Raw genomic sequence first — 25693 nt, forward strand, 5'->3', positions numbered from 1 at the left:
TCAGATTAAAAAAACAAAGCATTATTAGAGCCCTGCAGACATGACAAAACACGACTATAGTCACATTTATACTCTTTTTATTTACAACATATTGCGCAACTGCAGGGTCTTGAGACACATGCTAACTCTCAAACTAGCGACCTAAATGGTAGCCTTCAAGTTATTTCCTTTAAACTTAAATAGCCAAAAACTTACCACTTCCACATGGATAGGGAGGATAACTATTAACAGTTATTTAACCTTTAACATGAACATTAATCAAATGTAATAATTTTTTCTGAGTACATGATACCATACAGCATCCATATCAAACTTGCGCGGGCCGCACTAACATTAAACTTTCATATCAAGGCGGGGGCCTCAAACTATTGTCTTGCGGGCCACATTTGGCCTGCGGGCCGCGTGTTTGAGACCCCTGCTTTAAGGTCTCTGACTGCTGATTGAATCAACCGGGAAAAGGTTGGGGAGATACACTACAAGGCGTGTAACTTGCAAAAATAACAGCACCAATCTAATTATGAGTGGAAAGCAGAATTGAAGTAGGTTCTGTACATACATTACAGCCTTGTATGATCATTCAGAGTGCCAAATTTGTTCAAATGTTTTATATTCATTAAAAGCACATACACCAAGATGTCAGTGCACCCTAACTTTCCGAGATGGCGACAACTCAAGGCACACATAAGCGCATTAGGACTAAACACAGAGCAAACCTGGAACATAATGTCTCAATTCGTGACTTGACACACATACTTAGCGTTTTGAGACTGTTCACTTGTGCACTCAGGCAGCAAGTATGGAAGTTTGCCAATTGCGACACACTAATATACAGGTACAGGTTTCTGTGGTGGAGGCAGCACCCATTGTGTTTTGGAATGGACGCATCCATTCACCATCACCATTAGGTGTTTATCATATAATGATGTCAGCAAAATATTAGGAACAGCTGATGGGACCCAATTAAGTGCTGGCTTTTTATAGATTAAAAAAAGGCAAGATTGTAGGGGAGGAAGAAGAGGGATGGATGCACACACACACACACACACAAACACATACATTTGCAGAGGCTACAGTAGTGTGATTTCACTGTTGCCCAAGACTGGAGGGTAAAAGCGACTTGAATCTCAGTCTTCATAAAACATGAAACACACTGTACATAGCATCTAATCAAAATGGCCTCCTGGAACGTCTCACACACACACACACACCCAGAGGGCCTTTCTTCCATAGCTGCACCCCCCACTCCCTCCTCGTTTTATTTTTCACTCTTTTAGGCAAGCGTTTCACGACCAAAAAACCCATAACATAATCAACACATTAAAGCCAAATATTAAGCAACGGTGAGTTTAAAAGGAGGAATATTCCTCACAGTGTTTGTTCAGGCGTGATAAGTGATGTTTATTTACTTGCTATGGAAATTAAAACCAACCATGCCTTTTATTTTTAATGAAAGATGAATTAACAAGATTTTCGGATTTGATCATGCTGTTATGAAAACAACAAAAAAAAGAAAAAGATACAAATGCTGAACAGTGTTTTTTTTTAACATGCAATTATTACCACATCACTCAACTGATTCAAACTATTCTAATATCAACATGTTCAGATCATTCATGGCTAATGACCAAAAAATGGCATTCACATGAATAATTTCACATTTTCCGCAAGTTTGACAAGTTTTTCAAGTTTTTCAAGTTCCACATTTCTCAACTCATTGAAAGTATTCCAACATTCCCCAAACATTTTCCATAAATGATCATAACAATTCACACTACTTCCACATTTCTCACCCTTCCAACACCAAAACATTCAGCCAGTCAATTTTCAGTGTGGCAAAAATCCCTTTTTTTAGCAGAATTCCACATTTTCCAGAATTCCCATTGACTAATTATTTTTCCATTCATAAACCCATTAAAACCATTCAATTCTATCTTACCCATTCCAAAAATTCCCACTTTCCCCCAAATCCCAAAAGCCCCCATTTGATCTTTATTTTCTTGCTTTCTGCACACTTCTCAACCAGTCAAACCATTCCAGCATCAAAACATTCAGGCTAACAATTTTCCATGTCCTCAAAATTCCCACTTTTCCTGAAATCCCACATTTTTTGCACATCAGCTTCAGCTACATTCTACATTCAGCTACTCAGCCTCTTCACACTTTTTAAGAAAGGACTTTCTCTTGCTATTATGTCTTTTAATCATTCCGGTAGTGCTGAAATAATCAGAGGCATTTTTCTAAATGTATTTTTGGCCACAACATTAGGTACACCTGTATGAGTTCAAAATAATAAACTACTCACACACGCACAATATGAAACATATTCTTTTAATTTAACACATCTCTGCCAGTGTTAACTTATATCTCTGTATAACACTATTGTGTTGTGAACTAGCAGTGAGCCCAGTGGTGTTCATAGCTGCATCACACTGGGGGTTCTAGCACATACTCAGTGCACTGATGCATGTACGTAAAAAAAAAAAAAAGTGAGTTCAAGGCCAGGTTGATGCAGAAGGTGTCAGCACTAAATATTAGCAGGTCTCTCACACTGAGGATTTGGTGTTTGAGAGGTGTGACAGCCCCCATTTATCTGTCACATCCATGTGCAAACTGTTTGGAAGCATTTTATGTATTATTTATAACAAATAATTTACATGCGCCAAGATTTTTGTAGTTCATTTAACTGCAGGTTTATTATTGTGCTTTGTTGCGGTCTACATGGTGTATCATGCTATGAGATGTTCCTAATATTTTGACTGCAATGGACTTCATTGCACTACTGCAGTCAACTACAAATAATGATCAATCATTCTAAATGCATGGAGCATGCACAGTAAATATGCAGTACCTTTGTTGCTTTTAATAATACAATTCAGAGTCGCTCTATTGTATTTTGTTCCTAATTCTAAGTGACCCTGTTGCAAATTTAAATGGCCTTTCCCCCCATTGGCCTCCATTAGGATCCTCCATATTGTCCATGTACTGTAGATCAGGGGTCTCAAACTCAATTTACTTGGGGGCCACTGGAGCTCGGGTCTGGGTGAGACTGGGCCGCATCAGGTTTTCCAAAAAAAAAAAAAAAACGCATTTATTTAAAACTAAAAAATTTAAAAAACTTTTCACATGCTAACTCACAAACTAGAGAGCTAGCGACCTAAACAGTAGCCTTCAAGTTATTTCCTTTAAACTTAAATAGCCAAAAACTTACCACTTCCACGCGGATAGGGAGGATAACTATTAACAGTTATTTAACCTTTAACATGAACATTAATCAAACGTCATAATTTTTTCTGGGTACATGATACCATACAGCGTCCATACCATACAGCATCCAATCCGCACTAACATTAAACTTTCATATCAAGGCGGGGGCCTCAAACTAGTGTCCTGCGGGCCACATTTGGCCCGCGGGCCACGTGTTTGAGACCCCTGCTGTAGATTTTGTGCACAATTGCAAGAAGATTTACAGGGTTAAATGTATGGACTTCAATTTTTGCATATTCATGCAGACACAGGGTTATAAAGTGCAACATAACAGTCAATAGAAAAAGGATATCTATGGTTTATAATAATTCATCCTGTTATGACATCCCATAACGGCACTCAACAGTTTCCTTTTAACTCTCCACTTCATCTCCCTTGCTGCTGCATCACTCTTGTCTCATTTCCCAGCACCAGCTTGTAATACTCCCCCCACCGCATTACCCACTTGAAATAAACTGCTATAGAATGCTCTTTTTAATAAGAGTCCACTTTATTTAACTTTACTTGAAGAAAACTTGGCCACTAGGGGTATGTTCACACTGCAGGTCAATTCCAATTTTTTTTGCTTATATGTGACCTTTATCTGATTTTTGTCAAGTCAGTGTGAATACTATAATTCCATATAAAATTCCATAAAGCGTTTTTTGCTGTGTTTACCGAGACTTGGGTTTGCGCAATGGGAAGTGAGCCCTGAAAGAAGTTGTGCATGGCTCTGCACGCTCAGTTTTACAGAGTTTTTTCTAACAGCGAGTTCTACATTGTGTCACTAAAAGGGGACCTATTATGCTAATTTTTCGGCCCTTTCTAATGAGCTGCGGAGTCCTAAAGAGCGACGACACACGATAACCAGCACATAATAGACCTTCCAGAATCTGCACCTATTCAGCTGTATTTTTTTTGGATTTTGTGGTTCCCGCGAAAATGGTGCGTTTTAATTTATTCCACCCAAGGCCTGCCTCCAGGCATGCCCACTCCGCTGTGATTGGTCACATTCGTGAGTGCTTAAAAGGACTTTTAACATACAGCCATATGTGTTGGATTCCAAAGCCGATCTGGAAGTAGAGACTGGACAGTCTGAAGTTTCTCAAGAAAAGAGGTTACTTCAAGACAAATTTTTCGGCCCTTTGTAACGAGCTGCGGACTCCTAAAGAGCAACGACACACTATAACCAGCACATAATAGACCTTCCAGAATCTGCACCTATTCAGCTGTATTTCTTTGGATTTTGTGGTTCCTGCGAAAATGGTCCGTTTTAATTTATTCCACCCACGGCCTTCCTCCAGGCACGCCCACTTGTTGTGATTGGTCACATTCGAGAGTACTTAAAAGGACTTTTAACATACAGCCATATGTGTTGGATTCCAAAGTCGATCTGGAAGTAGAGACTGGACAGTCTGAGGTTACTTCAAGACGTCTCTCAATGTTAAGTAGCTTTAGCATTTTAGCATTAGGTTTTCTACGGCATCTGCAACGTCTAATGTTTGTGGTGGGAAACGGTTATTACCAACACTGCTTCCTCTATGCTATCATGCTGTACAGACAAGTGCCTTTGCTACATGACTTACACAAATAGTTAGGACACTGATAAATTGTTACTTACTGCTTGCTCTTCTGACTCTTCCACATGATCAAGTAACGTTGGAAAGGCTTGGGCTTCAGCAAGTTTGTCGGCTAGTCCAGCTGCATAGTGGCTCATGTTCACAAAACAGTCCAGTGTGAAATGCCGTTGACAGATTAAAATGTATTTCCTTTACTGGTAGGGAATCAGGAACTCCAACTGCCTTATGGTGGCGTCTTCAGGAATTGGAAACGAATGTGGCATTCCCTCAGGAGCCATTGCTGGCAATGTAAACAGAAGAGCAGAGCTTGGGGGAGGGCAGAGCCAGAGAGTTTATATGCCTTACAGCCACGCCCATATAAGGAAGGCCGTTCCTCTGTGACATCACAAAAGGGACAGTTTTACACTGTCTTCTGAAACCAAGCGTTTCAGCCATGTCAAACTTCTTTCAGGGCTCACTTCCAAATGTGCAAGCGTCATTATCTGAAACTTTGGCATGCTTTAACACGGGAATAGAACATTCTAACTACATTTATAGGTCAGAAAAGTTGAAAAAGCATAATAGGTCCCCTTTAAATTTGGTGTTGGTGTATTTTAAGAAAAAGAAAAACAAAGGATTGCGGCTCATCCCTACTAATAAACTTCTCAAACTAAACGGTAAACTACTATACAAAACTACTAATGATTAGTATTTCACATTCACAGGGTCAGAGTTTACAGGTCATCAAAATAGTTGATATCATTCAGTAATTCAGCAAAAAAAAACAGATATGGCAATAAAGATCATTACACATAATTCCTCAATAGTGTCCATAAACTGAGTAGCATGTCAGTGAAAATATTTATGTTCTGTTCATCACGTCCAGTTAGCATTTGCTATACAACATACCAGATACTGTATACAAGAAATGAAAAGGATTGTGCACAAGATAATGCAGTCATCGTCAAGGCAACACATTAAAAAGCAATGGGGACATTTTTCCAATTCATTATGAAATAGCAGTTTAAAAAACAAACTTGGAGAAAATACATTTCTATAGCATCCCTGAGGGTTATGCAATTGAACATTAAGAACCTTTTTTGGAGGTTTTGTTTTCGGGAGCTAACAGTGCTTACTCAAATCACCACGTATATGTCAACCATGACACAATTGACTTTGAACTGTAAACAGATACAATCACTGTAATGGCCACCCCCAATATAGCATACGTAAGATCGAATTTTGGCATCATCACCTTTTTAATGATTGCAGCTGTGTTAAAATGAGAAAAAAAATATTCTGTCTTATTGCATTATTAGGTGTACCTAATGAAGTGACCGGCTAGTGTTGTCAAATTGACCAGTCACCTCCATCTTTCATCCAAGTAAAGCTTCTCCCCTTTTGCTCATCCAAGCTTTTCATGGAAAGATGAAAATCCAAACAATGAAGGGCCAGATTGCATTATATCACGATGGCCATTTTTGGGACATTTGGCTCCAATTTGTGTCCCTCTTTAAGCCGCCAAAAAAGAAACATCGGCGAGGATTTAACATAAGCCTCTTTGCCCGATGCTTTCACGTATAATCTTCTTGCACAGTCTTTGTGGAGATGACAAATTGGGGGAGTTTTGATGAATTGATTGATTAAGAGGTGTCAATATTCACTTGTCTCTCTAACGCCCATATTTGGACATCCAGTCAGACTGAGCAGCCCTGACGATTATGCAATTGAACATTGAGGACTTGTCAGCCAACAAACCTTTTCTGGAAGTTTATTTTTAGGAAGCTCACAGTGTTTACTCAAATTACCATATATGTTTATGAATTATTGCAATCATTCTCATCATTCTTTTGAAGACAGCTTTTTAAACTGTTGACTATTTTAGTGTACATAAATGGAGTCACAGTACCAACATCAAAGGTCGACTTCACCCTCTAATATCCAAAATATACATCCAGCAGCCATGGCAGTCATTGGCTAATGAACTGTTCTGCTCTTATTGTATACTGTATTATATATTTTGGATATTATTGTATATTTTGGCATATTATTATATATTTCTTGGCTACCCTTTGAGTGTTAAGTTGTGATGATTTTAGCCTTCCATTATTGTGAGTTTGGCTGATGATTGGCTCCCGTCAATTAAACAGCTGACTGGTCCTGACTGGTGTGCTGGAGCCTATCCCAGCTGTCTTTGGGCGAGAGTCGGGGTACACCCTGGACTGGTCGCCAGCCAATCACAGGGCACATATAGACAAACAACCATTCACACTCACATTCATACCTATGGACAATTTGGAGTGGCCAATTAACCTAGCATGTTTTTGGAATGTGGGAGGAAACCGGAGTACCCGGACAAAACCCACACATACATGGGGAGAACATGCAAACTCCACACAGAGATGGCCGAGGGTGGAATCTCCTAAATGTGAGCCCTGCATACTAACCACTCACCGCCATGCAGCCCATTTCAGGCAACAAATCAACAAATATAAAAAACAAAAAGAGAAAGGTATTTTAAATGTGCAAAATAGGCTTTATTCAGCCACAATAAAGTACACCTGTACTTTTTGTTGTTAGTTTTGTTGGAAAATGAGCAACTAACAAAGCGCACCCATTTAATTTTATTTTGATTGTGAGCCACCGGAAGAAAGATTTGTTGTCAGAGTAGTGAAGACATACAACACAATTATTGCAACAGCTGTTAAGCGATAAGCGTATGAAATGTCAACAAAACAGAAGAATCCAAATTTAAAAAAATAAAGAACTATTTCAACAAGCAACATTCCTTCATTCTCACCATCTCCTTAGTCTGTGAAGACATATACAGTAAACCTCGGATATATCGGATTCAATTGTTCCCACTGGTTTTGTCCGATATAAGCGAAATCCGTTATATGCGTATACCGGAAAATGTCCGTTTTACACATATATTGGATTTATATCCGTTATAAAAAGGCACTTCCTTGACTATGTTTCCAATGTACCTGGACTGGGCAATGAAAAGAGACGTAAGGTAATGAGAATTTAACTTTATTGGACTCTGAGCATAACAAATTGTTAATTAAGCTAGGCCCTGTTACGTCCGTCAGGCCTACGTTATTTCCAATAGTGAGGTTAAGATCTCATTCACTGCTGTGCTAGTATTATTGACGTCACTCACTTTTATATTTGTCCTAAATCTGGAGCCAGGAGAAAGACACGATGCGGCCATCCGATATATGCAAGGGAAATTGGAACGGGACTGGAGATTTTGTCCGAAATAGGCAAAATCCGTTATAAAAAATCCGATATATGCAATGAATTTTTATTGGAAATGCATTACAGAAAAATTGGTTCTTTTTTATTTGTCCGTTGTGAGCGAATTTCCGATATATCCGAGGTTTACTGTACTTGTGTCTTCAGCCATTAGCAATGGCTAATTTCGATATAATTTAATCGTCATCCAGATCACATGTTAAAAGTATCCTCCTCATTTCAGAGACTTTAACAGAGCACTATAACAAGTTTATTTTAGTAAAATATAGTAATCCCCCTCCGGTTTCCTTGCACATTCCAAAAACATGCTAGGTTAAAATTAGGTGCAGATTCTGGAGGATGTAGAAAGTTTTTTGTGCACGTTATTGCGTGTAGCTGCTCTATGGGCGACCACAACAATACAAAGGGTCAGAAATTTAGCCTAATAGGTCCCTTTAAAAGTACATATCAAGGGAAATGTGATTTTCTCTTGATCTATTCAGACAACTAGAGGAATGAGACCAATCCACCAATTGCCACCGGAACACCAACAGTGTTCCATTTACATAACTGACCAGTATGTTGACCAAGCTACAGTGATATTGCTATTTTAGCAGCTAACACAAAGTACTATATTTCTGGCAGAGTACACAACGTCTCGCTATAGGTGAGTGACGTCTCAGAACACAATACCTCAAGCTACTCCCCAGTAAATCTACCTACTGGTGATGGTAATGTGTTGTTAGTTTAGAAAAATTAACACTATGTTATAAATCCTGCTTTGCATGCTATCAACAAAACCGGAGAAACTGGAACAGTAGAAACCAGGTCTCAACTTAGACCAGACAACATTGCTACGAAGACTCAGCAAGATGCTTTTTTTTGAGTATTATTGTTTTGTTTTTGTTTTTTTTTACCTGAGGACTATTTGGAACTTACCAGCTCAACAGTGGGTGCACGTCTTGTGCTGTTCCATCAGTCTGCATTCCAACGAGAACAGACAATGTATGTAACTGTTTTGTGTGTGTTTTGGTAGGGCTTAAGAGCCAAAATAGGTGTGTCCCAATGATGTGCATTCTTAGCTAGCTCATTTTGACTTGTTCTCTGGCACAGAGAAGGGAAAGAAATATGTGTTCATGTTTTATGATTGTGAATGATTATTGAATGAAAATTCCTTAAAAAGCTGAGCTGAGATGAGCTGTGGCTCATCATGTCGGAGTATCTCCAGAGTATCTCCTGATGATCCTGATGTTGCTTCATCAGTAGGTAAATGTAAAACAGTGTTGGAGCGTTTTGAGCACCTTGGAGGTGGAAAAGCGCTATACTAGTGAAAGATTTACAGTTTGGACAACTGCCTCTCCTCATGTGGCCCATCACCATGTATGAGGTCACCTTATCCCATCTTAACAGACTGGAGCAATTAGTAATTGCGCAAGTGACAGCCCATATGCCTTACTGGCATAGGAACTCTCTCACAGCCAATTTCAAGTCTCATAGCAAATGTTCAGGACCCATCTGCTGGAGGTGTTGTTCTCACTCTAGCAACGGAAAGGAAATGTAGACCAGATACAGCTGTGGAACAGCTAAAGGCCGCCCTTAAACATTTGGGCAATAGGCAACCAACAAAACAGAGGGGGTCTTGGCTTGGGAGTAACAACGGCCAAATCGCAGAAGGCTACTCCGATTAAACGCAGCATCTGGTGGTGGACGAGGTGCGCCGCCAAGGAGGAAGCAGCAGATGTGCCACGGTAATGTCTCAAGTCAAGCGAGGTCGTTGTATGAAATGGGAAGGCGTGGAGAAGAGGGAAATCACCTGGAGTGAGCTGTGGAGCATATAGTAGAGGAGACTATGGTAACCACCCCCATATTTGGGAGAAAAGGCCGAAATGTCCAATGACCCTGAAGTACACAACTGATGATGTGGACATACTTAAATAAATATATACATATATAATATAATACATAAATCACAAGGTGTTCACAGGGCAAATCTGCATTCTTCTCCTCTCGACTGAAACACTCGGATGGCAGCCTGCTCCAGAGACCACACCTACTCTTTGTGATTGGCCAGCCACTCCACTGCTCAGTGCTACATAATGACACCCCCCACCCCACCCACAACTAGTTAAATACTAATGGTTGAAAGCAAACAGTAAATAAGACTTGGATATTGCATAAGTAATGGAGAATGTGGTGTTCTCCTGTGCTCTGTTCATTAAACAGAACCAAAAAATATTTCCATTTCTGCTTTACTCCAGTTTCGGATGTATTAAAAAACATATTTGAAACATATGTAAGTCAGAAAAGTTGAAAATGTAGGATAGGGCCCCCTTAAGAAACAAAAACAAATACTAAGCCAGTTTTAATACATGAATTATGGTTACCTAAGAGTGTCAGGTTCAGATATTGTTATCCTGCATGTGTGACAAGTACATCTGTTCTCTCCTGTGGGAATCTTCCACACGCACACAAGCAGGTCACACACACACGCAGGTGGTGGCCGCTGTCCGTCGCAGCGGTGACAGCGTTTAATTAGCTCATTTGCATAGCGTCAGCAGCGCCAAGGAGACGCTCGGATGTTGTTACACCAAGGGGGTTAACAATGGTGCGGGAGCAGAGGTCATGTGATCAGCAGCAAAGCTTTAATACGGGATGCTGGCTTAACAATTGTGATTATATGAACAACGACAGAATCATTTTCACAGTTTTAGGCAGCGGTTTGGCCTCCTAATAGGACTGCCTGGCTCTCAGCACCACAAATAGACTCACACACACACACACACACATACACACACGCACGCACGCACGTGTCTCTTTGGCCTAAATAAAGCTGCTAATTAGTTTATGGACGTATTGATGGAAATGCTTTAACTAGATGAGCGCCGATCAATACTCTGCTAGTGACCCTTCCTCGCTTATTGATGGCTTATTGTTCTACTATAACACAATCACAGCACCATGCTCTCACTTTAATGAGATTTTGGCTGACCGTGCATTGCAAGGTTTTCATTAGGATTTCCCCTGGACATTTTGGGACTTGAAGTTGCCTCCAATTGATATGTCATGACATGTAGACGTTCTAGACATAAACTGTGGTAGCATGTGTCTAACCTCATTCATATTTTTTGATGCCGCTTATCCTCACGAGGGATATGCTGGAGCCTATCCCAGCTGTCTTCGAGCGAGGGTACACACTGGACTGGTGGCCAGCCAATCACAGGTCTAACCTCATATACAGTGTAAATAAAGAACATAACGGTGTGTTCAAGACTGCTAATTTTGGTATCGATTTGATTCTGTATTAGCATCAGTGTTGCTGATACAGATACTAATACTGATACCGGTTCTTTATAGTTAAAAAATGTTGGAAGATCAATTTGTTGAGTACCGTATTTTACGGACTTTTTTTCATACATTTGCTGTTCCTGCGACTTATACTCCAGAGCAACTTATAAATGAAAAAACATATATATAATTTCACAGACAGCCACAAGAGGGCACTCTAAACTTTCGCACCGATATCTACTACTCCTTAACAATTCAATATTTAAACAGTAGACATTAGCTTACAAAGACAACTGAGAACAACAGAACACAAATTCCCCCCAAAAGAAAATCCTATTCTGTAGACTACAAGCTGTAAGTAGTGAAATTTCAGAAAAATCTGAGAAAAAGTTTGGACTAAGTGAGAAACTTGTTAGGGACTGGCGTAAAGCGGAGGCTACTCTTACTGCAAAGAAGAAAACTAAACAGTTACTGTCCTTAAAACTGTTTATGTTATGTTACATAAACACATGTTTATTTTTCATCGAGATGAATAACCATTGTGTTAGCATATCTTACACCTATTCAGCCTGTTCTCTAGTCTTTTATTAATGTTGGAACTTGCCTTCCAAGATGATGTAATGTAAGGTTAGTCAAGTAGTTAAACAAATTACTCGCAAAAAATGCGACCTGTACTCCAGTGCGACTTATGTATGTTTTTTTCTACTTAATTATGCATTTTGGCCATGTGCAACATATACTCCAAATCGAGAAAATATGGTATATAATCACAACAAAACACAAGATTAAATTTTTAGGGAAAAGAAATCTTTATCTTTATTTTTATCTTATTTGTAAGATAAACTGGCTCATATTAGTACAAACTATATTGACATGTAATTAATTGAAAAAAATTTGGGAGCAGATTTTGTTTGAATTAAAGTAACAAATATTTTTTATTTGAGTAATTTATTTCTGTATGTTTCAGCATTTTCTTTAGATCTAAAACATGCAGAGTTAATATTAAACATGATGGGATTTTTTATTGAAGAGAAAAGCTGTCAGTGCAGGGCAGCCAGGAATCTATCAGACTATGATCTGTTTCACGTCTACTGTAAATGATAATACACATAATATAGAAGTGTGCCAGGCAGGATTGTAACTGCACATTAAGTGCTTTGAGCACACTATAAATCTTGCAATCCAGCCTGGATTTGGTATTCCATGCATCACTCGCTTGCTCATGACGTGTGGCTACTTTTTTGACATCGGAGTTGAACATCTGCTGCCGTGTTAATGTCCAAGTAGGAGCTGTCGTAATTCTATAGTTGATCAAAGTTACATTAGGATTTGTCAGATCTTCAACAATCTGATTTACCGGTCAATCTATGTTCCCACCATCCTCTATGGTCATGAGCTTTGGGTCATGAAAGAATGAGATCGCGGATACAGGCTGCTGTTTCCTCTGTAGGGTAGCTGGACTCACCCTAAGAGATAGGGCGAGGAGCTCAGTCATCCGGGAGGGGCTCAGAGTAGAGCCGCTTCTCCTTCACATCGAGAGGAGTCAGTTGAGGTGGCTCGGGCATCTAGTCCGGATGCCTCCTGGACGCCTCCCTGGTGAGGTATTCCGGGCATGCCCAGCCGGGAAAAGGCCCCGGGGCAGACCTAGGACACGCTGGAGTGATTATGTCCCTTAAAGATAACGCCTTGGTGTCCTACCGGTGGAGCTGGAGGTGGTGGCCGGGGACCGGGAAGTCTGGGCTTCCCTACTGAGACTGCTGCCCCCACGACCTGGACCCGGATAAGCGTAGGAAAATGGATGGAATGGATGGAAGAACTGTTAAAAGGTTATGCATGAGAAGTTCTAAAATGTTTCCAATTGTAGCTGCATTGTTTTGTGACTCCGTTAAACGAACAAGTCTGTTTGTCCAGTCCTATATTTTTCCTATATCATCACCAATTTTCCCCCTAATTTTTCAAGTATCTCAGCATTCACAAAAAAAAAATCTCCCCCAATTTCACCACTTGGTCTTCTGTTCCCACATATTCTCTGTTCTCGTATTACTTTTAGTTGGAATCTTTTGCACCACCAGTAAAACCAGCAGCAATAAGTGTTTGCTGATGAGTCTCTGCATGTCCTGTCGCCATGGCTTTAGCTGACAAATTGCTTCGTCTCAGGATTTTCTGCAGGAATCCTCACGAGACACACTCCCGACCTTTGACACAGAGGCACGTGTGGACCTCTGAGGTAGCTGACAGGCGCCGCTTTGTAGGGTTTAAAGGCCAAAGTGCTGTGATTGATTATTTGCGCTCCCTGCATGTACTATTATTCATTCATTTTCTACCGCTTATCCTTAAAAGGGTCGCGGTGGGGTGCTGGAGCCTATCCTAGCTGTCTTCAAGCGAGAGGCAGGGTACACCCTGGACTGGTCGCCAGCCAATCACAGGACACATATAGACAAACAACCATTCACACTCACATTCATACCTATAGACAATTTGGAGTCACCAAACTCCACACAGAGATGGAGTGGAATTGAACTCGGGTCTCCTAGCTGTGAGGCCTGCGTGCTAACCACTCGTCCGCATGTAATATTAGCAGTCTTCAAAATTTGTGTAAATGCTGAATTGTACACTCAGCTAAACTGTTTAAACTAACAACTTGTTTGAAGGAAATACATATCACCTCTTTGCCGCATTTATGCATTATACTTTGACTGTAATATTGCAGCTTAAGCATCATGTTGACACGATACCAGCTCATAAAAAATAACCAGAGCGGGTCCGCCATTTCAAAATAAAGTGAATGCTATTTGTTTTGGAAGAAATGCTAGCATAAATACTGTATAATACAGATATTGTCAAACTTTTATAATCATTTGACAACTGTTCAATTAAATATGGACAATTAGTGGTACGTTTTGCTTAATGAGGGCCATTTCTGTCAATCAATCTTGTTCAAATTTCACATACATGTGCTGGTCAGCCCCTTAAAGATTTATATAAAATTTGATGGTGATTCAGCTAAACACCCTAAAGTTACAGTGTGTGATTTATTTGCGCTGTGCCAGATATTTCAAATCAATCCCGGCAAAATAAAGGCAAAAAAATAACAGCACAGGCAACGTAAATACATATTTTTTCACATTACTGCACACAATTGTTGCCATGGCAACCAACGATCACTGATGATTTGCAGCCCAGCCAAGACGCTGTTAGGTTTGTTAAAGCAGAATATTAATGAGAAGGTGCATGTTTTTAGTAAGTAACTGATGGTGATGCTATTACGTCGCCGATTATGTTGACCTCCATGAAATAGTCGGATTCTTGGAATCATTTGATCGGTGTTTTTCACACTTACCATGCATCTCTACTGTGTAACTGGCCAAACACTGTGTGCCCCCAAACGCCATAGGGGGACGATTTGGGTCATTTCAGCTTGTTTCGCTACAGTGGTGTGAAAAAGTGTTAGTACCTCCCTGATTTCTTATTTTTTTCTTATTATTATATTATATATAATATATTATATATATTATTTTTCTTATTATTTTCTTATTCTTATTTTCTTATTTTTTGCAGTTTGTCACACTTGTTTCAAATCATCAAAATAATTTTATTAATATATTGTAAAATATTAATATAATATTAATATAAAATATTAATCAATGACAACACAACTGAACACAAAATGCAGTTTTCAAATTATGCTTTTTATATTAAAGCAAAAAAAAAAAACCTACATGGACTTACGTGAAAAAGTGATGGCCCCCACTGTTAAAACATAACTTAAGGTCTATCAGTCTGGAAAAGGTTAAAAAGTCATTTCTATAGCTTTGGGACTTTAGCAAACCACAGTGAGAGCCATTATCTACAAATGGCAAAAAGTTTGCATGTTCTCCCTGTGCATGCGTGGGTTTTTTCCGGGTATTCCGGTTTCCTCCCACATTCCAAAAACATGCTAGGTTAATTGGCGATTTCCAAATTGTCCATAGGTACAGTAAAGTCTCGTTATATCGATATTCTCGGGAGTCGGAAAAAATATCGATATAACCAGACTATCGATATATCCAATCCTGCGCCGAACTGCATTAAAAGTGGGCAATAATGCACTCGACATTGTTCTATACACACGAGAGAAACCACGAACGCCAGCATGTACATATGAAAAACAGTGATTATTGCAAGCGATAAAAAGATATCTGAATACAACACAATTAAATACATGTATTTGTACGCTTGTGTCTTCGTTGGAATAGGTGTGTATGCTATGTCAGTTGGTTCTTCTGTTGCAGGCATGTGTTTGGCCAGCTATGTGGGGCGGGTTGAGCATGACCTGTGAACCAGGAAGTGCGAGAATCGGTGTGTGTGCTGCGCTCTGGTGGTGGAAGTGTGAAAAATAAAGTTGACTGGAAGCAGCCGTTCGCCGTGTTCTTTTTTTCTCTGCCTAAGTCAGGCCGCCCCTTACCACGGTTTGGGGCTGAACACGCTGACAGGTAACACTTCATCCTCATCATCCTCGTCATCCTCGTCATGAAAACACTAAGTCTATTCACTGAATCTTCCCTCTAAATTATACAAATATTTACTCCTTTACTTCAAAACATAGTTTAATACTTCAATACCTCATATTAATTACCTGTAATTACCGTCCGTCGGAAAAGCCGAAACGGTGTTAGCCGAAAATCACACAATACGCCGTTTACAGGTTTCGCTAATGGTGGTATTGAAATCCTTAAGCAAATATTGATTTAAGCTGCTTTTGTATCGATATAAGCAGACCAAATTGGCTGGCGGGAGATGAAAAGGGCATCGTAGTAACCGGATTATCATAATAACCGGGTATCGTACTAACCGGAACTAATTATATCATAAAAGACTAGAAATTTGCCGGGAAATGAAAATAGTATCGTAATAAGCAGTACTTCGATATAACCGATATCGATATAACGAGACTTTACTGTATGATGTGAGTGTGAATGGTTGTTTGTCTATATGTGCCCTGTGATTGGCTGGCCACCAGTCCAAGGTGTATCCGCCTCTCGCCCGAAGACCGCTGGGATAGGCTCCAGCACACCTGCAACCCTTGTGAGGATAAGTGGTAGAAAATGAATTAATGAATGAATGACATTAAGGGCATAAAACCAGTTGCTACGTTTACATGCCCGAAAAAACACTAATAATTGCACCACACTAGACATTAATGGAGTGTTGGTTGCTCCGTTAATGTCTAGTGTGGTGCAATTATTAGTGTAGCGACTGCAAGGTCTCTGGGAAACAAACACTTGGCCACGAACAATCATCTTCTGCTCTGGAATCAACAGCCAAATTGCTCCTTTTTCAGTCTTCCCAGGTGTCAGATCTCGCACGTTCACAGCGTACACACGCCAAATGCTCGGTGCAAAACGAAAGGCGATGAAGATTGCTCGCTTCATTGTAGTACAGCAAGTGAGTGTATTTCTCGCTTGTAGAGTTAAAGTGCAAAAGAGTGGTGACGAGGCTGCTTCATCACTGGGACCACCGTGAATGATCTCCCACACAAATAAGGAGGGGGGGCTGTCACAGTGCTATATTTGATTTGGATTTGACTGTTTTATTGGTGCACGAGAAGATATCATTCCTGACCATCCTTATACCTCCTCAACCTCCAGGCTTGAGTCCCACTTGTCTTACTCTGGTGTTGTTTGTTCTCACCCCGATGAGGACATTACAATGTGAATCAGTGCCTGTCGTCTCCTTAAAACACGTCCATATTTCTCTGCATTCTCTTCAAAGACTGGAAGGGGGGGGTACTTTTGCTGCCGGCGTCGCAACACATCCCTGCACAACTTTTTGCCTTTTTTTTTCTCTCACTCTTTGTGTCCTTAGGCTTGATTCTCATCTTTTTACACCCATGAAGAGACATTCCTGAATATAATAATGATAATGATGATGGCAGAAAAGTGGAGTAGGAACGACAATCACAAGAGTGCATTTGTACTGCGCCTCACTAGTTTCTTCTTACATTTGTTTTGCATTTCAAGCACGTTTATACCCTCCAAACCAAAAAGACGCCTACATTCTATAACATCATTATTTTCACAATTATTAAAAATTAGCATTAGCACAATATCTGCATTGCAACATTTATATTTTTCTTGTTATTTCATCCAATACTATTCATGCTCCTTGAAATCATATTTCTCCAGTTGGGTATTTGTAAATATGCAAATCTTCTTATGTTGTATTCTTTTTTACTTTTTTACTTTGTTACATATATAAATTTTTTTATATTATTATATTTTATTCATATTGCAGTGCATTTTATGTTTTCTTCTGAAATTGAGCAACTGGAACCATGCAATTTCTCTTGTGGATCAATAAAGTCTGTCTAAGTCGAAGAATTAACTTTCCGAAAAATTACCCTGGTGATTTCCTGATACCCTGCCGTGAAAATAAAATAAAAACATTCTGGCATGACTGCATTATCACAGTTGATTTTTTTTTTGCTTTGATTATTGTCAAATTGTGATTTTTATGCACCACTTATGCTTCTTTGCTTGACCTTGTGGAAAATTAACATGGCCGTTTTCTCATAATTTGCTAAGTCGATGTTTAACCTGATCACCTCATCTATTTATTGCTTTGTTTCTTGTTCATTTTAAATAGTTTCTTATGCTTACATATTTTTACTTATTTTTATTGTTTTATTCTGTTCATTGATTTAAATAATTATATTTGTGATATTATTATATTCCAGTATTTTTTTAATTTACATTGATTGTTTTATGATTTTGTTTTTTGTTGTTCTTGTTTGTTAATAGTTTATATCAGGGGTCTCAAACTTAATTTACTTGGGGGCCACTGGAGCTAGGGTCTGGGCGAGGCTGGGCCGCATCAGGTTTTCCAAAAAAAAAAAAAAAAAACGCATTTATTAAAAACAGAAAAATGAATAAACTTTGCTTTTGTTCCAATTTTCTACAAGAAAAGCTCTGATAAAACATTCCACTGTTCTCAAATATCTTAATTTTTATTTTTACACATGAAATAAGATGAAAAATAAAGAAACAAATCAAGAATAAAGAAAATCAATCAATCAGTAATAAATATAATAATAATAATAATAAAACTGCAAATAATAAAAACTTAAGAAACCACATATAGTTGGTGGGTAGACAAATTATTTTTTTCAGATTAAAATGAACAAAGCATTATTAGAGCCCTGTAGACATGACAAAACACGACTATAGTCACATTTATACTCTTTTTATTTACAACATATTGCGCAACTGCAGGGTCTTGTGACACATGCTAACTCGCAAACTAGAGATCTAGCGACCTAAACGGTAGCCTCCAAGTTATTTCCTTTAAACTTAAATAGCCAAAAACTTACCACTTCCACACGGATAGGGAGGATAACTATTAACAGTTATTTAACCTTTAACATGAACATTAATCAAACGTAATAATTTTTTCTGGGTACATGATACCATACAGCATCCATATCAAACTTGCGCGGGTCTCACTAACATTAAACTTTCATATCAAGGCGGGGGCCTCAAACTAGTGTCCTGCGGGCCACATTTGGCCCACGGGCCGCGTGTTTGAGACCCCTGGTTTATATACTTATAACAACTCCACTTTTCATGATTCCTTTTTCTCATGTGAAGCATGGTTGCTCTTATGTGAGGTGAGGTGTTGTAGTTCCACCTGTTAAGCTGCTGTTCACTAATCAACATGTGAGCGCAAATGAGCTGTGATTGCTGTCGGAATTGTAAAAAAAAAAAAAAAAAAAGCTACGGTTGTCCTACGTAAGAGTCTTTTTTAGCTGTCCTTGCCGTCCTGCTGTGCCAAAGAGTCCAATCCTCTCATCCTTAATCGCACTGACGTGCTAACTCATCGTTTTCTTTCATCAAGGCTTCTCCTTGCTCGCGGGCTGCTTCATGTTAAAAGGCAGCCCACAGCCATGTGAAACACGGCGCCATCTCTTCGTCTTGCAACACAAAACACGCTGTGGAAAGATAGTTCAAGAAATAGCAACACACTCACATCCTTCTATTGATACCTCTGTTTAGGCTAATCCAGCCTAATCCGTATTTGTTGGTTTTGTTCAAGAAGGAAGGGCAGCACTCTTAACCAAGACTCAAGCCAAGATTCTTTTTTTGTGTGTATAGTAATGCGCCTTCTCTTGGACCTTTTTTTTTTTTTTTACTGATCTTCTGCTATGTGATGCATATTAAATAACAAACCCAAGTACTGAGTACTCCAGTGTCTGCTTTTCTACAGTATTTGCTCAGTACAGTGGAACACTTTAAGTTGGCTACTTGGACTGGTTACTGGACTCATAAGCGCTTATAACCAAAATCGAAAGCGAAACTACCCATTGTTTTTGCAATTTTCTTTCTTTTTTTTGCACTTTTTGATCCATCTGTGCAAAATGTAATTTGCAATTTTATAATTGGTCTTAAAATTCTGATCAGGAGTGTTTACCCAAACTCACCAGGAGGTGATGAGACTTTTACAACAAAGTACAACAACAACAAACTACGTAACTCGAAAAGCATCAGTTCAAAACTAAACATGAATGATTAAACGGAAAACAAGAATCAAACAGAAGACAATTCGAAACACAAGAACTTAAACGTGGTAAACAAGCAAACAGCCCGAGATGAATAATTTAATCTAACAAAACACTAATGCAACAAATTGTTTATTTTGCCACAAACTTGCCCTTTTGAAAGGTTAGCTTTTAACACTTTGCCTTTCAACACAAAAGTGTCCTTCTTATTTTCATATCTAAAGTAAGCATCAATGTCGCCTTTACCACGATGATCCATAAAGACCTTGTAGCTGCTTTAATCATTCATTCATTCATAGATGCTGGAGCCTATCCCAGATGTCTTCAGGCAAGAGGCAACGTACACCCTTGACTGGTCGCCAGCCAATCACAGGGCACATATAGACAAACAACCATTCACACTCACATTCATACCAATTTGGAGTCGCCAATTAACCTAGCATGTTTTGGTAATGTGGGAGGAAACCCGAGTACCAGGAGAAAACCCACAAATGAATGGGGAGAACATGCAAACTCCACACAGAAATGGCCGATTGTGGAATTGAACTCGGGTCTCCTAGCTGTGAGGCCTGCGCGCTAACCACTCGCCTACCGTGCGGCCTGATGTCATTTAATCCGCATTAAAATATAAAAGATAGAATTCATGGTTCCATTTATCACAGCAAGTCGTCCTGCTACCGAAGCAGCCAAATAGCCCCAGACCATCACACTACCACCACCATATTTTACTGTTGATATGATGTTCTTTTTCTGAAATATGGCGTTACTTTTACCCCACATGACCACCGTGCAGTTGCTGCTTTACATAAAAAGCAAAAAGTCCCCAGGCCTTAAGACTAAAATTAAAATGGTATGTTTGTGTTCCAGGTCCAGCGACTACGGCACCACCTACACCAAGCTCAACTTGGTACCAGGGACCACCATAGTGGTGACCAGCTTCTACATCTGCCCCACCAATAAGAAGAAGGTAGGACATGTCTTTATTCATTTTATTTTTCTGGATCATTCAGTGAAGCATCCAGTCTTGACTTGTGTATGACCTATTCGGTGTATTTGGCATGGTATCTGGGGACTGCTATGATATGCTGTTATAGTGTGCATGTAATTTCTCTTTTGCAATTTCTAGTTCAAAGTCATTTGCAGCTGCAGCTTTTAATTATTGATTTTCCCCTTGATGTGTTTGTAATCCACTGCCTTCAGATGCAAGAAGCACATTTCAATCCGCTCAGCGTCTTGTGAACTCTTGTGAGTTTCCCACAAGGGGGGCAGCAGATAAGCCGAGTGATCCAGTGGGTGACTTTTACGGTCCTAATTGTCTGATGTCATCCATGCCAGTTTGTGATCTTGAGAAACGTACTTCAATGGCTTTGGCTTTCTGGGAGGAAAGTGTCGCTACGTGTGCTGCACGCCATGTTGCTATTTAAACACGCTGCACAAAGGAGCGTGTGTGTTTATATCAGGGGTCTCAAACACACGGCCCGCGGGCCAAATGTGACCCGCAGGACACTAGTTTGAGGCCCCCGCCTTGATATGAAAGTTTAATGTTAGTTTGATATGGATGCTGTATGGTATCATGTACCCAGAAAAAATAATTACGTTTGATTAATGTTCATGTTAAAGGTTAAATAACTGTTAATAGTTATCCTCCCTATCCGTGTGGAAGTGGTAAGTTTTTGGCTATTTAAGTTTAAAGGAAATAACTTGAAGGCTACCGTTTAGGTTGCTAGCTCTCTAGTTTGCGAGTTAGCATGTGTCTCAAGACCCTGCAGTTGCGCAATATGTTGTAAATAAAAAGAGTATAAATGTGACTATAGTCGTGTTTTGTCATGTCTACAGGGCTCTAATAATGCTTTGTTAATTTTAATCTGAAAAAAATCATTTGTGTACCCACCAACTATATGTGGTTTCTTAAGTTTTTATTATTTGCCGTTTTATTATTATTATTATTATATTTATTTATTACTGATTAATTGATTTTCTTTATTCTTAATTTGTTTATTCATTTTTCATCTTATTTTGTGTAGAAAAATAAAAAGTAAGATATTTGAGAACAGTGGAATGTTTTTTCAGAGCTTTTCTTGTAGAAATTTGGAACCAAAGCAAAGTTTTTTAAATTTTTTTGTTTTTAATAAATGCGTTTCTTGGGGGTTTTTTTTGGAAAACCAGACCCGAGCTCCAGTGAGACCCCTGATTTATATGCTTTTATTTGGAATAGCATGCTGTAACTCTTCCAGCTGACACCTCTATTCAATTAACCAGTTTCATATGCGGCGGGTCCATGGTCTACAAAAGCGAAAATAACCACCTAATTAGTGACAGGTCAAGAAACAAACTGGTACGCTATTTTTAATTCAATCCCACATGCTGCCTCAAGCACCACATATTGTTTATGTTGTCATTTGACCTCACTTGTGATGATGCACCATGTTATCACATGGAAACAAAGCAACAGTCCCAGGATTTGTTCAAGAAACTGATTTTGAATTGTTTGAATTTTATCCAATTGTGACCATGACAGTACTTTTGTGTCCAGTCACTTTCCAACTTTGTAAAAAAAAAATGACGTTCAGCTGGAAGCTAAAGGACAAATGAAGAGACGAGTGGCAATATGACGGCTAATCAATGAAAGGCTGTCAGGTTTGCATGCTGGCGTTCATAGGTGAAGGTGTGTAAAGTCAGCAATGATGGAACAGCCCCTGGTTAACCCCCCCCCTTGCAAGGACGGCCACCTTGACTCATGTTGCATTGTCACATGACCACTTTTACAAAGCCACACAATTGCTGGGATTATAAGTCATTGCGCAACCATCTTTGCAGATTATGACACAGCATCATCTTTGACCTAGCATTGATCTCTGCTGCTGCGTCGTTGTTGTCCTCCTGTGCCTTGCTGGAGGCCCCTCGCAAAGCAGGCCTAAATGGATCGACCTGACCCGCATCCTCCGTGTGGATCGATAGACAATGAATGCTGGCTCACCCTGAGGGGAGACCGTGCTCACATGTAATTGCTACCGTATATGAATTGACTTCTTGTTTTCCTACTGAATTTAAAGCTTGATGGATGTCCAAACAGAGAGAAAGACACCATAAGCTACAAGCAGGCAGCTGTGGCTAACAATTAGCTGCAAGCTGACAGTCGGATTTCTTTCCTTGACTTGAGTGCAGATCAACGTGACAGTTGCCGCTCTCTTATTGACAGATCTGCAAGCAGGCTCGACGTGACAAACATATCGATGACGCCGGCGAGTGCATCTGCCAAGGTTAAAAACCGAAGCAAGCCAGGGAGTGTAAAACTCAGAAAAAAGGGAGACATGTTTCCTTTTCGTCCTTCCTTGCCAAATGCAAATGAGAGATGATACGGTAAATTGATTGAACACAAGCGATTAGCACGTCCGCTTGAATGTGCGTGTGAAAAAAATGAGTGATGGTTGACGAATGAGGAGAAGCAGGAAGGACAGACGGGTGGCTTCCTCAAGGGGATGTTGTCCCTCGCATTTATATCGTTTGCATCATCATATTGTTATGTAGACTGCACAGGACAATGGCATCTATGTGGCATAGGACGTAAAGTTAGATGGACTAAAAAGCAGTAAAAATAGAAATACAGTGGCACAATTTTTTTCAATAAGAAATAATGGAAGTCATCTTTTCCAGACACACCAAATATGAAAACAAATTTTATAGAGCCTAACTAACGTTACAGTAATATCAAATAACTATAAATTATGAGTGAAATGGACATTCATTCATTCATTTTCTACTGCTTATCCTCACAAGGGTTCACAAGGGTGGCAGGGGTGCTGGAGCCTATCCCAGCTGTCTTCGGGCGAGAGGTGGGGTACACCGTGAACTAATGGCCAACCATTTACCGTGCCAGTCTCTGTGACTGAATGAAAAATGCCTTATTCATTCATTTTCTACCGCTTGGGTTGCGGACATGCTGGAGCCTATCCCAGCCAATTTCCGGCGAGAGGGTGGTACACCCTGGACTGGTGGCGAGCCAATCACAGGGCACATATAGACACATAAAGACACATATATATGCTCTATTAATGTCTAGTGTGGTGCAATTATTAGTGTTTTTTTCAGGCATGTAAACATAGCAACTGGTTTTATGCTCTTAATGTCATTTATTCATTCATTCATTCATTTTCTACTGCTTATCTCACTTATCCCAGCTGGGATAGGTGGGTACACCTTGGACTGGTGGCCAGCCAATCACAGGGCACATATAGACAAACAACCATTCACACTCACATTCATACCTATGGACAATTTGGAGTCACCAATTAACCTAGCATGTTTTTATGTGGGAGAAAACCGGAGTAACCCCACGCATGTACGAGGAGAATATGCAAACTCCACACAGAGATGGCTGAGGGTGGAATTGAACTCGGGTCTCCTAGTTGTGAGGCCTGTGCGCTAACCACGTGAAATGGACAAATGAACATAAATGTTTGTTATTGGGAAGACGCTGAGAAGCGGATAGCGGGCAGGGAAGAGAAGAGCATCAACAACAACCTGCCATCATCTTGGATTGTTTGTCATCTCTGTTTTGTTAAAAATAGCTTACTTGACGTCTTCTTAGTTCCTTCTTAGTCATTCTTGATGTGGCAAATGGACGAGTTTTTGTAACATTCTCATTTGTGTTTGCCAAGTGAGTGTGCCTCTCAACCTACCTTTGTTTTGTGTGTGTGATCCAAGATGTAAGTAAGCTTTATTTGTATAGGGCTTTTCACAACATAAAAAAAATACAATCAACAAATGAGTCTTTAGATGGCTTGATAAGATCAAGGCGGTATGCAGGGGCCTGACCATGCAGGGCTGGAAAAGTAAGCACTAAGATTTTATATTGAATACGGTACACAACAGGGAGCCAGGGAAGGGATTTTAGCACGGGGATAACGTGGACCCTCCTGTTGGTGTTAGTCAAGAGCCTTGCTGCAGCATTTCGGACTACCTGCAGATTGAGCCAGCTCTTTGTTTTTAAGACCTGTGAGGAGGCAGTTGCAGTAGTCCAACCGCAAGGACACGAATGCATGAATTATTATTACAAGATCAGCTTTACAAACCATGGACGTCGGCTTAACAATATTGCACAATTAGAATGATGTTCTAGTGCAGTGTTTTTCAACCACTGTGCAGAGATATTGTCAGGTGTACCGTGGGAAATTATCCAATTTGTGTGCCTGTGCGGTCTCGCGCCTGGCAGAGTAATCATGTATTATCATGTAGTACTCCTCCATACCAGTAAGCAGCAGCAGCAGCAGGTAGCTAACTGCCTGGTGCTCGGAGACAAGCGAATTAGTGACGCACGGATGCAGCGACAGGTGGCTAGCAGGACGACGGTGAAAGTGATGAATACTGACAAAAATGTGGAGTATTTTGTTTACCTGCGTGAACACACGGAGAAACTAGCAACTTTCATGAGAAAAACTGCAAAGGTAAACGAGAGAGCCCTTAAAGCAGGGGTCTCAAACTCAATTTACCTGGGGGCCACTGGAGCTAGTATTATATTATATTATATTATATTAATAATAATAAAACGGCAAATAATTAAAAATTAAGAAACCACATATAGTTGGTGGGTAGACAAGTTATTTTTTTCAGATTAAAATTAACAAAGCATTATTAGAGCCCTGTAGACATGACAAAACATGACTATAGTCACATTTATACTTTTTTTATTTACAACATATTGCGCAACTGCAGGGTCTTGAGACACATGCTAACTCGCAAACTAGAGAGCTAGCGACCTAAACGGTAGCCTCCAAGTTATTTCCTTTAAACTTAAAAAGCCAAAAACTTACCACTTCCACATGGATAGGGAGGATAA

At 39.7% G+C, this 25693-nt stretch overlaps 1 protein-coding gene across 3 annotated transcripts in view; it reads left to right on the top strand.

Moving 5' to 3' along the window:
* sorcs2 (sortilin-related VPS10 domain containing receptor 2) overlaps nucleotides 1-25693 on the top strand; it is a 167277-nt gene that overhangs the window by 63375 nt on the left and 78209 nt on the right. For all 3 annotated transcript variants that reach the window (XM_058068160.2, XM_058068161.2, XM_058068159.2), the window contains exon 3: nucleotides 20725-20824. In XM_058068160.2, coding sequence (XP_057924143.2) covers nucleotides 20725-20824 — 100 coding nt within the window. The remainder of the gene's footprint in view (nucleotides 1-20724; nucleotides 20825-25693) is intronic.

Source organism: Doryrhamphus excisus, linkage group LG2, assembly GCF_037039965.1.
Source record: "Doryrhamphus excisus strain RoL-2023G ecotype Guam linkage group LG2, RoL_Dexc_Guam_v1.1, whole genome shotgun sequence".
Classification (NCBI taxonomy): Eukaryota; Metazoa; Chordata; class Actinopteri; order Syngnathiformes; family Syngnathidae; genus Doryrhamphus; species Doryrhamphus excisus.